General features: G+C 38.8%; 1 protein-coding gene across 1 annotated transcript in view; it reads left to right on the forward strand.

Moving 5' to 3' along the window:
* Window positions 1-328: 328 nt before the first annotated feature.
* LOC110291966 (arylacetamide deacetylase-like 2) overlaps window positions 329-13309 on the forward strand; it is a 32433-nt gene continuing 19452 nt past the window's right edge. Inside the window, exon 1 of the mRNA XM_021159145.1 lies at window positions 329-466. Within this exon, the coding sequence (XP_021014804.1) occupies window positions 329-466 (138 nt within the window). The remainder of the gene's footprint in view (window positions 467-13309) is intronic.

Below are 13309 nucleotides of genomic sequence, written 5' to 3' on the forward strand. Positions count from 1 at the left end.
ATGTGCTCTAATTAGGTTTCTAATGTTTCTGATATTCTGGTGTTCTGTGGTGAAATAGGAACTCACTGCTCTCATAAGGGATTTTTTTTTTCTTTTGCCACTGCTACATACTTTATCAGACATTTTGTAGTAAATTCTGTTCCACAAAGCATCACAGTTGCATAACCAGTTTCAACAATGGCTTGATCTTAGAACTCAATTGCAAGTCACTATTACTAATGCCATCACAGTACCTCAAACAGTTTACCTACCTTTGTCTTACTGCTCCATAGCATATATATGGTATGACATTCATTATCAACACACTCAAGTCTGCAGGAGATTTATCATGGGGTACAAGACTCTATGCTTTGGATTCTTTTGTATTTTGCTTGCTTATTGTTTTTATTTACCAGTTCCAGAAGATGTTGAAGAAGCCTGGAAAGTGAGAACCATCAGTGCTATTTTAAAAATGTCTTCATTTATGGTAATATATTTTTACTGGGGAATTGGGATGCCATATTATAAGTATATTTAAAACTTCTTTTATTTAAATATGTTTGAAAGAGATTTAAGTTTCCTTTATGATATGTAAACCAGACAATCTTGGTTTTCATTTAATCACTAACATGCTGTATGATTGTCTACAGTGGAGGGACACACAGTGTTTGCTAAAAGACTAAATGTTGTGACATATCAACATCAGAATAAGAGAAATCATATTGTCTAAAAGGAATACTTTGGAATTACTGAGAAGTCTGAATGTGGTGGTTTTGACAGTACCTAGACCCATACATTCTCTGGAATCTCACATATTATATTCATCAATTTAAAATTTTGGTGAATTTTAATCACTTATCATTCTAGTTATTTTTTCTTTTAAAGTACTTCACAGATTTATGTTCTTAGTTATACTGAGACCTCAAATTAAATTTTCATTTAAATTCACTTGTCTATATTAACTGGGCGATCAGTTTTCCCTGTGATGGTGATCTCATTACAAGTTAGTACAATGAATATATTTATAATTTGATAAAATATGTTTTAATATCATGCAGAAGTGATAGTCTATTTATCTAATTTTCTCAGATCTCTTTACTACATTTATTTGTGGAAGACAATTGGCTCTCCCTCCTGGATTTGCAATAGTCGCTTGCAATATCCCTTCTGCATAATCTGCTGGAAAGTTGCACTGTGTACTCGCGAGTAGAACAGATTTAGTTTTAAGTTGAAGTGTATAGTTTGATACACTCCCTGACAAGTCTCAAAGACACTGGCTTAAAAGCCACTTTGTAAGATTTACTGATGCTCTTACCTCCCTTGATTCTAAGTCACTGCAATTCAGACTCCTTTTTTTAATGGAGTGATCTATTTGAACACAAGTCTACATCAGATTTGAACAGAGAACACACCAAGCTACTTTTAACCAACCTACACTTTTGTCTGGAAGCTGTATGGATACAGAGATAAGAGGAAGCTTAAGCAGAAAATAGGAGAAAACAATAAATCACAGAGATGCAAGGAGTGTGGCAAAGGAGGACAATGGCACCTATTGCAGACTAGCTACCAGCATTCCTATCTAGACATCTAACACATCTTGTTCTCGGAGTCCAGGGTTCTCTAGGTCATCCTGGGATGTGTTTCTTCTCTACTAAATCATGTTTCACTTTGTGTACTGGACAAACGAAGAAGAGGTGGATAAGCCAGTGCCTTTCAGTGGAGAAACTGCTATATCCTTTTAAATTTCTCACGAATCTAACTTATACAATGGCTAAAACTTCTTTATCAATAGGAATGTATTCTGAAAACACACAATTGTTGACTTTTATTTTCTCAAGGTTTAAAGTAGAATGGCACATGTAAATATATATGCCTTTACTTACTACATGTATATAGGAAAATATGAGTTCTTAAAATGGTCATCATAGTGATTGGGAAACTCCCACTGGATTTCAATAGATATACCTTTTGCCATTACCATGACTGAGTTAAAATAACCCAGATGGTTTCCATAAAGGTATAAGTAATTAATATATTTGACCAAATAACATAAAAACGTATTCAGCAGTAATTCTTTCAAATTACACACAGTATAAGATAGGCAAAAGCACATAAACTTTATTTTTTAAATTTTTATTTATTAAATTTTCACCATTAATTTATTTATTCACTTTACATCTGGACCTCAGCCACCCTTCTCCTCCCAGACCCCTGTGGCACACCCCTGTCCCCACCCTCCCTTTCCTTCTCCTTTGAGAAGTGCAGGCCCCTGCGCAAGACCTGGCACATCCTCTCTCACATAAGCCAGACAAGGCAGCCCAGTTAGCAGAACAAGATCCATAGGCAGGCTACAGATTAAGAGACAAACCCTGCTCCAGTTGTTGACATATTTCCTTGAAGACCAAGTTGCACATCTGCTACATATGCATGTGGTACCCTTAGGACCAGGCTATGTATGCTCTATGGTTGGTCATCCAGTCTCTTGGGACATGCAAGGATCCAGGTTAATTGATTCTGTTCATCTTCCAATGGAATTCCCATCCCCCTCTGGGTACTTCTAGCCTTCCCCCAACTCTTCCACAAGATATCCATCCAGTCTAGCCCCACCCCTCCCACCAGCCACCATCCATTCTTTCTCATGACCCTCTCTCCCTGTTTCTCCCTACACCTGATCCCCATGCCTGTTTCCCTTTTCATCCCCTCTCCTACCCAGCTTCCTACCTCCATCTGCCTCTGATTATTATTTTATTTCCCTGAGTGAGATTCAAGAAACCTCATATGGATCTTTCTTGTTATTAACTTTGCTGCTCTATGAATTATAGTGTAGATATCCTGTACTTTATGCATAATATGCACTCATAAGTAAGGATATATCATGCATGTCCTCTTGGGTCTATCTTACCTCAGTCAGGGTGATATTTTCAAGTTTCATCCATATGCCTTCAAAATTCATGATGTCCTTAGATTTTAATAGCTGGGTACTATTCCATTGTATAAAGAATCACATTTTTTTTTTATCCATTCTTCAGTTGAAGGAAATCAGGGTTGCTCCCAGTTTCCAGTTATTACAGATAAAGCTGCTATGAACATAGTAGAACATGTGTTCTTGTGGTATGGTGGAACATCTTTTTGGTAAATGCTCAGGAGTGGTATATATGGATCTTCAGGTAGAACTAGTCCCAGTTTTCTGAGATACCACCAGATTTATTTCTAGAGTTGTACAATTTTCTACTCCCACCAGCAAGGGAGGAGTGTAACCACTGCTCCACATCCTTGCCAGCATGTGCTATCATTTGAGGATTTTTTGTTGTTGTTGTTGTTGTTGTCATTGTTTGTAAGTTTTTATCTTAGCCATTCTGATGGGTATAAGGTGAAATATCAGGGCCTTTTGGATTTGCATTTCCTTGATGATTAAGAATGTTGAGCATTTCTTTAAGTTGGCGTTGGCCATTAGAGATTCCTCAGTTGAGAATTCTCTCTTTAGATCTGTATCCCATTTTTAATTTGGATTATTTAGGTTTTTGATGTTTAACATTTTGAGTTCTTTATATATTTTGGGTATTAGGCTGCAGTCAGATATAGGGTTGGTGAAGATGTAGGCCACCATTTTGACATATTTACTCTGTCTTTTGCCTTAAAGAAGCTTTTCAATTTCATGGGGTCCCATTTATTAATAGTTCAGCTTAGTGCCTGAACTAATGGTGTTCTGTTCAGCAAGTTGTTTACCAATGTGTTTAAGGATATTCCTCACTTTTTCTTCTGTTAGAAGTAGTGTATCTATCAACATATTAATGTTGAGGTTTTTGATATACTCGGACTTGAGTTTTGTGCAGGATGATAAATGTGGATCTATTTGTATTTTTCTACATGCAGACATACAGTTAGACCAGCACAACTTGTTGAAGATGCTTCCTTTTTTCCCATTGTGTTGTTTCCGTTTCTTTGTGTCCATAGGTGTATGGGCTTATTTCTGAATCTTTGATTAGATTCCTTTGATCAACCTGTCAGTTTTTGTACCAATACCACACAGTTTTTATTACTATTGCTCTGGAGTACGGCTTGAAGTCAGGAATGCTGACACCTTCAGAAGTTCTTTTATTTGATAGGTTGCTTTAGTTATCCTTGGTTTTTCTTCTTTCTCATACAAATTTGAGAATTGTTCTTTCAAGTTCTGTAAAGAATCATGTTGGAATTTTAGTGGGGATTGTATTGAATATGTAGATTGTTTTTGCAACATAGCAATTTTTACTATGTTAATCCTACTGATCCATGAGAATGGGAGATAATTTCATTTTCTGATATCTTCAATTTCTTTCTTCAGGAATAAGACTTCAGTTTTTATCATACAGATCTTTCATTTGCTTGGTTGAAGTTACACCAGGATATTTTATATTATTTGTGGTGATTGTGAATGGTGTTATTTTCCTGTTTTCTTTTTCAGCTTGTTTATCATTTGTATAAAGAAGGGCTATTGGTTTTTGTTGTTGTTTTTGTTTTTAAATTTTGTATCCAGTCACTTTATTTAGGGTGTTTATCAGCTGCAGGCATTCCCTGCTAGAATATTTGGGGTCATTTATATATACCATCTTATCATCTTTGAATAGCAATAGTGTGACTTCTTCCGTTCTAATGTGTATCCCCTTGATTTCTGCTGTATGTAGCTTTTGCTACCTTGCCTAAACTCTAGGAACAGACTTTGCTCCCAGCTCCCACCCAGATTCCCTTAAATCCACAGATAAAAACACACTCACACACAGTTGTTCAATTTCAACTTGTCTTTTTGACACAATTGCTGGGTGCTATTTATCTCCAGCCCAGAGAAGCATGTCTTTATCAATACTCTTAGCTCAGTGCCTCTCTACCTGCTCTTAACTTTAGTTGCTCAGTTACATCTAGACCCAGCTAACACTATCAACCACCAGCCTGTACGAAAGGCCTGTGGTCACTTCATCCAAGATCTCACATGGCTGGTCACCTTTTCTCCCTCAGAAGCATGGCAAACTCTCCCCTCTCCCTCTCCTCCCCCTCTCCCCCTCTCCCCCTCTCCCTTTCTCCCTTTCTCCCTTTCTCCCTCTCCCTCTCCCTCTCCCTCTCCCTCTCTTTCTTATTGCATTACTGGCCAGGAAAGTGGCTCACACCTTTAATTCCAGCACTAGGGAGGCAGAAGCACTCAGATCTCTGTAAATTTGAGCTAAGTCTCATTTACAGAGTTCCAGGACAGCCAGGGTTACACAGAGAGACCTATCTTGAACATTCCTCCCTGCAAGCTACTATAAAGGGACAGAGCATGTCCAAGAACCACCCAAGATGCACAGGTGCAGAAGACGGGGGGTGGGGTGGGGGGAATACCAAACAACCCATGGAGAGCTAGCTCCTCCGGTGAACAGCAAATGCTTGTGGGGTTAGCACAATTTCTCATTCACTGGAATGCTGAATGTGTTTCTGTTATGACCCAGCCTGTCTTGGTCCTGGGTTGGGAGCTGGGCAAAATGGTGCAGGTTCGCCAATGTTGTCTTAAGATTGTTAATAGTTCTGTGAAGTTTCTTTTTATGATGATTTCTGCTTAAGCTATTTCACCTCTCATTCATCCTTCCCTTTTATGGAGAACACGGGACATCGTGGAAACGCTTGTTAGGAATCCCCTTCTCTCCCTTTTCTTTTAAATGACAAGTCCGGGTGACGNAGGTTGTGAATTTTTATTTTCCCTTTGTTTTTGATAAACATTTGTCTTTTGGAATAGGATAGCATAATATGTTTAAATGGGGGAAAAACACTATGATTTTGTGCAATTAATAAAGCCACTGTAAGAAAAAAAGAAAAATAAAACTTTTCTTGGTTAAAAAAGGAAGAAGAGCCAGGGACTTTGGCTTCTGTTCTTCCCCAGCTTGCTGGCCCCTCCCCTTCCACTGCATGTCTGTCTNCCCTCCCCTCTCCCTCTCTCCCTCCATCCATCTCCCTCTCCCTCTCCCTCCATTCATCTCCCTCTCTCCCCCCTCCCCCCTCTCCTTACATCTCTCTCCTTGCCTGCAGGGACCTGAAAGTCCCAACTATTCCTTCCACCCAGCAATTGGCCCATGGCTTCTTTACTGATAGATCAAGAACCAATTGGGGAACAGGACCTTAGCATCAGCACCACCACTTTAGTTGTCTTCTTGCTCTAGCTAGAACTTCAAGTACTATATTGAATAGAGGGGGGGCAGCCCTTTATGTCCCTGATTTTAGTGGAATTCCTTCAAGTTTCTCACCATTTAGTTTGATGTTGGCTTTGACTTCTTTTTATTGCTTTGATTATGCTTAGGTATATGCCTTGTATACCTGATCTCTATTACTACTTTTAACATGAAGGGATGCTGGATTTTGTCAAAGGCTTTTTCAGCATCTAAGATAGAACAAAAACTATCACATTAAAGTTGAGCAAGTCAAGCCACCAAGAAGAAAAACGTCCAAGGGCAGGCACAACTATCAGAGACCTACTCAGTTTTACACTCATGAATTTCATGGAAAATGAAATAAAAAACCTAAAAGTAGAAGCCAAAACACACACACACACACACACACACACACACACACACACACACACACACACACACACACACACACACAGGACCTGGTACAGAACTCTGAAGGTACACACAGGACCTGGTACAGAACTCTGAAGGTCCTGTGCTTGCTGCCACAATCTCTGTGAGTTTATATGAGTTTTGCTCACATTGGTATAGACAGCCTTGGTTTCTTGGCCTTCTGGATCCCATGATGTTCACACACTTTTTCTGCCCCCTCCTATGTAATTGGTCCCTGAGCTCTGAGGGGAGGGCTTTTATGGAGACATACCATTTAGGCTAACTATTCAAACTGCTCTCATGCTCTGTGTAATGTTTGGATATGAGTCTTCAGCAATGGGATCTTTCTGTGAGTTTATGGAGAACAACCTATAGTCTTGAAAACAGCCTGAGTTGTTTGAGGATTCCCATGACACCCTTTTGGCCAACAACTTAACTTGACGCAAAATACTTATATTTTGTTTGATGGCAAAAGCCAATCAGTCTGTACTCTGTCTCTTCCATTATTTGGCAATTTCATTTAGGTCACCTTCAAATATGTATATATTTTAATAAGTCTCGACTGTATTAGATTTCTGCACTATCCCTCAAATGACACTTAATTTTAGCTATCTCTGTCACTTGATTCTCCTATCTCAGACCCCTCATCCATCCATAGTTTTCTATATTATTTCTCATTCATAATGAGATACATCTATTTCCTTTATTCCCTTACTTTAAACCTATCCTCTGTGGTTTTATAGATTAGTTCATAGCTTGGTTATCATTACGTAAAAGTGAATATGTGCAAATATGCACAATACATACCTTGTGTTTCTTTCTCTTTGTGGGTTACCAAATTTAAGAGGTTATTTTCCTAGTTCCATTCATTTGCCTGCAAATTTCATGACTTTTTTTCTGAATATTACTCTATTATGTAAGTGTACTACAGTTTCTCTACCCATTCTTCTGTTAAGGGGTATCTAGGTTGCTTTAAATTGCCAACTATTATAAAGAGAACCCCAGTGAATGTGGTTGAGCAGGGGTCTCTACGGTAGGATGAAACATCCTTTTGCTATATGCCCCAAAGTGGTACAGCTAAATCTTGAGGTAGATCAATTCCCATCTTCCTGAGGAACCACTACACTGATTTCTGTACTGTCTGTATAAGTTTGTTCTTCCACCAGCAGTGTACATGTGCTTCTTTTACTCTGCATCCTTATCAGAACAAGTTGTCACTTATTGATCTTAGCTATTCTGACAAATAAAATTTCAATGTAGCTTTGATTTGGATTTCTGTCACAGCTAAAGATACACATTTCTTTAAGTGTTTCTCAGACATTTGAATTTCCACTGCATATTATCACAGAAGCCTTCACCTTGCTTACAGAGAGCAACTGCATTATATTTCTACATTTTTCGAAGCTACTGTGAAAAGTTTTATTTCCCTGATTTCTCTCTCGGTCCATTCGTCATTTGTATTTGGAAGGACTACTGATTTTTGGAAGTTAATTTTATGTCCTGCCAGTTTGCTGAAAGGGTTTAGTAGTTGTAGTTCCCCAGGGTAACTCTTAGAATCATTTATGCATACTACCATAGTTTTCAAAATAACCATACTTTGATTTTTTTTTCTAATTTGTATCCTCTTGATCTCCTTCAGTTGTGTTATTTCTCTAGCAAAGACTTCAAGTATTATATTGTATTGATATGGAGAGAGAGAGAGAGAGAGAGAGAGAGAGAGAGAGAGAGAAAACAACTTTGTCTTGTGTATTAGTCAGGGTTCTCTAGAATCACAGAACTTAAGGGTAGTCTCTATATAGTAAGGGAATTTGTTAATGACTTACAGTCTGTAGTCTAACTCCTAACAATGGTCAGCAGCAGCTGTAAATAGAAGTCCAAGGATCTTGCAATTGCTCAGTCCCACAAGGCAAGCAGTCAAAGAAGAGAGAGTAAAATTTCCTTCTTCCAATGTCCTTATGTAGATCTCCATCAGAAGGTGTAGCCCAGATTAAATGTATATATATTAAAGGTACCACCATGCCTTTAATCCCAGATGACCTTGAACTCAGAGATCTCCCTGTCTTAATCTTCTGGAATTCATAGCCATTATGCCTCAAGATCTCCATGCCAAGATCCAGGTCAGAAACTTGTACTTCTCAGCCTCCAGATTAGGATCACTGATGAGCCTCCAACTCTGGATTATAGTTCATTCCAGATATAGTCAAGTTGAGAACCAGGGATATCCACTACATCTTGTTTCTGATTTTAGTGGAACTACTTTGAGTTTCTCTACATTTGATTTGATATTGGCTATAGTTTAAACGGACTCTATTAAGTTTAGGTATGACCGTTATATATCTAATTTCTAAAGGACTTTTATCATAAAGAGGTGTTGTATTTTGTCAAATGCCTTTTGTACATCTAAATGAGATGATGATTTTTTTCTTTCAGTTTGTTTATATAGTGGATTACATTTGCGAATTTTCATATATTGAACTATCTCCACATCTCTGGCATGAAACTCAATCATGGTGGGCAATCGTTTTGATGTGTTCTTGGAATTGTTTTGCAAATATTCTGTTGTTTTTCTTGCAAGTATTTTTGCTAATATTTTTTTTCAAATTTTTTAAAATTTGAAAATTTTGCATCTATGGTAATAAGGGAAATTAATTTATAATTGTCTTTTTCTATGGCTATTTATGTAGTTTGTGTATCAGGGTAACAGGTCTCATAAAATGAATTGGGCGATGTTTCTTCTGCTCTATTTTGTGGAATCCTTTGAGGAGAGTTGGAGTTAACTCTACTTTGAAAATATGATTGAATTCTGTACCAAACCCATCTGGCCCTGAGCATCTTTTTTTGATTCAGAGATTTTGAATTCATACTTCTATTTCACTGGGGACTACTGGTAAGTGGTACCAATCAGAAAATTATCTATTTCTTTTAGATTTCCCAATTTGATGGCATATATATTTTCTAAAATATGTTCTTATGATTCTCTGAATTTCCTTGATATCTGTTGTTATGTCCGCCTTGTCATTTCTGATTTTGTTAATTTAGATATCCCCTCTCTGCCTTTTAGTTAGTTCAGATAAGGGTTTGTCTATCTTGTTGATTTTCTCAGAGACCTACCTGTTGGTTTCATTGATTCTTTGTACTGTTCCCTTTGTTTCTGTTTTATTGATCTTAGTCCTGCATTTGATTATTTTTTACTTTCTAATCCTCTTGCTTGTGATTACTTTGTGTGTGTGTGTGTGTGTGTGTGTGTGTGTGTGTGTGTGTGTGTTACAGCTGTGTCAGAATACTTAGGGACTGTGTGGTAAGGTTGTAGGGCTTAATGGAGACATAATGTCCTGAAAGTTTTACTTATGTTTTTGTGTCTGTATTTTGGCATCTGGGACTGGGAAGATTATAAATCTAGGTGCTGATAGTGTCCTTGTCTTTATTTGTTGGTGTTTTGCTCTTTGGTTTGTAATTCTTCTCTTGTTCTTAGAATAGTATGGTGTCTGTGTGGCCTAGTAGGAAAATTTATGGTCCCAATAAGTTTGGGCACCAAAAGTACCTACCAAAATGTGTCTCTATGTATTGCATCTTTAGACTTAGGAATGGAAATGTGCTGGGGGTTTCACAAAAATAAGGAAAGCAGAGTGATTCACTGTAGTCTTCTTCCTTAGTTCCCTAGGAATGGGAAGGGATAGTGAGGAGAAGGCATAGCAGAAGTTCTGCTAAAGATTTGGTTTGAGAATTTGTGATTGGACTTGGACAAATGGAGAGGGATAAATATAGGTCATTGGGGTACTTGCTTCCATTCTCAGTGTGGCCTGTGGTTTATCAGGGAGAGCCGGTTGATGCTGGGATCTGGAACTAAGCAATGAATGGCAGAAGGGAAGGAAGTTTAAAGGGAAAGATCTGTGTGATCCACAGGAAATGGATGCTAGAAGGGAAGGGAGGTTACAGTATGTATTCTGTTGGAGAGCTAGAGGTGAGACTAAGAGCTTGGACTTGGATGACTAGAAAGAGAGGTGAAGATCTGCAGTTAATCTCCCTGCTTCTCTGGCAGTAGTGGCTTGTGGGTTCCCACAGAAAATGCTGGTCAATAGATATACTATTTCTGAAAAATTAGGGGAATTTCACAATGAGTCTCATTAAAAATCAAGTGTTGTGAGACAAACATTTCTGAGAGTATATTTTTACATTTTCATCATCTTGAAATAAACATTAAATAGTAGATCAGAAGTATGTAAGCCATTGGTAAATACCATAATAAAACTTTCATTAAACAAAGTCACGTGGAAACCTAGTGTTGCAATGAGATAGCAGATAATACAACATCTGATTTTGAGATTCATTTATTTTCTTAGGCCAGAGAGTGTGACACTTGTCCTGAAGTTAAAAGCCATAAACTCTTCAGAAACCACAGCCACTGATTATATCATGTTCTTTCTTTACAATATTTAAAATTTTATTTATTTTTAATGTATTCACTTTACATCCTGCTTGCTGCCCACCTCCCAGTCACCACCTCCTACAATCCTTCCCCCATTTCACTTCCCTTTCTTTTATGCATGGATGGAGACCACTGTGTATCCACCCCCACCATGGCACTTCAAGTCTCTGTAAGGCTAGGTGCTTCCTTTCCTACTGAGTCCCACAAGTCAGCCCAGCTAGTTGAACATATCTCATTTACAGGTAACAGCTTTTAGGATAGCCTCCTTTCTAGTTGTTGAGGACCCACATGAAGCCTGAACTGGACATCTGCTTCATGTGACTGAGAAGGCCTAGGTCCAACTCTTGTATGTTCATTGGTTAGTGGTTCAGACTCTGAAAGCCCCAAGAGTCTCAGTTAGTTGACTCTGTTGGTCTTCCTCTGGAGTTTTTATCCCTATAGGAACCTACAATCCTTCCTCCTATTCTTCCATGTGTCCCCAAGCTCCATCCACTTATTGGGTGTGGGTGTCTGTGTCTGAGTAGAGCCTCTCAGAGGACAACATTCTTGTGTCACTCTTAATATTCTTTCTTTGTTCTGTAGATTTTGTGTTTTGATTATTATGTGCCAGGAGGATTTTCTTTTCTGGTCCAGTCTTGTTGGTGTTCTATAAGCTTCTCTTTCTTTAGGTTGGCAAAGTTTTCTTTTATGATTTCAATGAGAATATTTTTTGGGCCTTGGAGCTAGGACGCTATGCCTTCTTCTATTCCTATTATTTCCAGGTTAGGTCTTTCCATGGTCTCCCACATTTCCTGGATGTTTTGTGTCAGGAAATGTTTAGCTTTAACACTTTCTTTGACTGATGTATCAATTTCTTTTATTGTCTCTTCTAAACCCAAGACTATCTCTTCCATTTCCTGTATTCTGTTCATAACACTTGCATCTGTTGTTCCTGTATCTTCCCTGGGTTTTCCATCTTGAGGATTTCCTCAGTTTATGTTTTCTTTATTGCATCTATTTTCACTTTCAGGTCTTGCACAGTTTTATTTATTTCCCTTACCTGTTTAGTTGTGTTTTCCTGTATGTCTTTATGAGATCTATTCATTTCCTCTTTTTAAAAAAATTAATTTATTTTTTACACTCCACTTCCATTCCCTGCCCCCCATCCATCCTCCTACTGCTCCACATCCCATACCTCCCCCCCCCACAGCCCTGTCTCCACGTGGATGCTCCCAACCCCCACCCCACCTGACCTCTAAACTCCCTGGGACCTCCAGTCTCTTGATGGTTAGGTGCATCATCTCTAAATGAACACAGATTCAGAAGTCCTCTACTGTATGTGTGTTGGGGGCTTCATATCAGCTGGTGTATACTGTCTGTTTGGTAGTCCAGTGTTTGAGAGATCTCAGGGGTCCAGATTAATTGAGAATGCTGGTCCTCCAACAGGATCACCCTTCTCCTCTGCTTCTTTCAGCCTTTCCTAATTCAACAACAGAGGTTAGCTGCTTCTGTCCATTGTTTGGGTGCAAATATCTTCATCTGAATCTTTCAGCTGCTTGTTGGGTCTTTCGGGAGGGCAGTCATGATTGGTCCCTTTCTGTGAACACTCCATAGCCTTAGTAATAGTGTCAGGCCTTGGGGCCACCCTTTAAGCTGGATCCCATTTTGGGCCTGTCACTTGACCTTCTTTTCCTCAGGCTCCTCTCCATCCCTGTAATTCTTTCAAACAGGAACAATTATGGTTCAGAGATGGGACTGTGGGATGCCAACCCCATCCCTCACTTGATGCTCTATCTTCCTGCTAAAGGTGGGCTCGATAAGTTCCCTCTCCCTACTATTGGGCATTTCATCTAAGGTCCTTCCCTGTGATTCCTGAGTCTCTTACCTCCCAGGTCTCTGGTGAATTATGAAGGGTCCCCTAACCTCCCATTTCCTGTGGTTGCCTATTTCCATTTTTTTCTGCTGGCCCTCAGTTTTCCTTATCAAATACCATATCAGGTTCCCCTCTCTCCTCTACTTCCCACCCCATCCACTTTCCCTCCCAGGTCCCTTCCTCCCTCCCCACTTGTGATTGCTTTCTTCACTCTCTCAAGTGGGACTGAGATATCCTCACTTGGATACTTCGGCTTGGTGACCTTTTTGAGTTCTGTTGCTTTGAATCTTGGGTATTCTGGGATTTTGTTGTTGTTGTTGTTCTTGTTGTTTTGTTTTGATTTGCTTTGTTTTTGACTAATATCCACTAATTAATGAGTACATGCCATGTACTTTCTTTTTTAAAAAATATTTTTAATAGGTATTTTCCTCATTTACATTTCCAATGCTTTCCCAAAAGTCCCCCATACTGCCCCCCCACTCCCCTACCCAC

Source organism: Mus caroli, chromosome 3 (genome assembly GCF_900094665.2).
Source record: "Mus caroli chromosome 3, CAROLI_EIJ_v1.1, whole genome shotgun sequence".
NCBI classification, from domain to species: domain Eukaryota; kingdom Metazoa; phylum Chordata; class Mammalia; order Rodentia; family Muridae; genus Mus; species Mus caroli.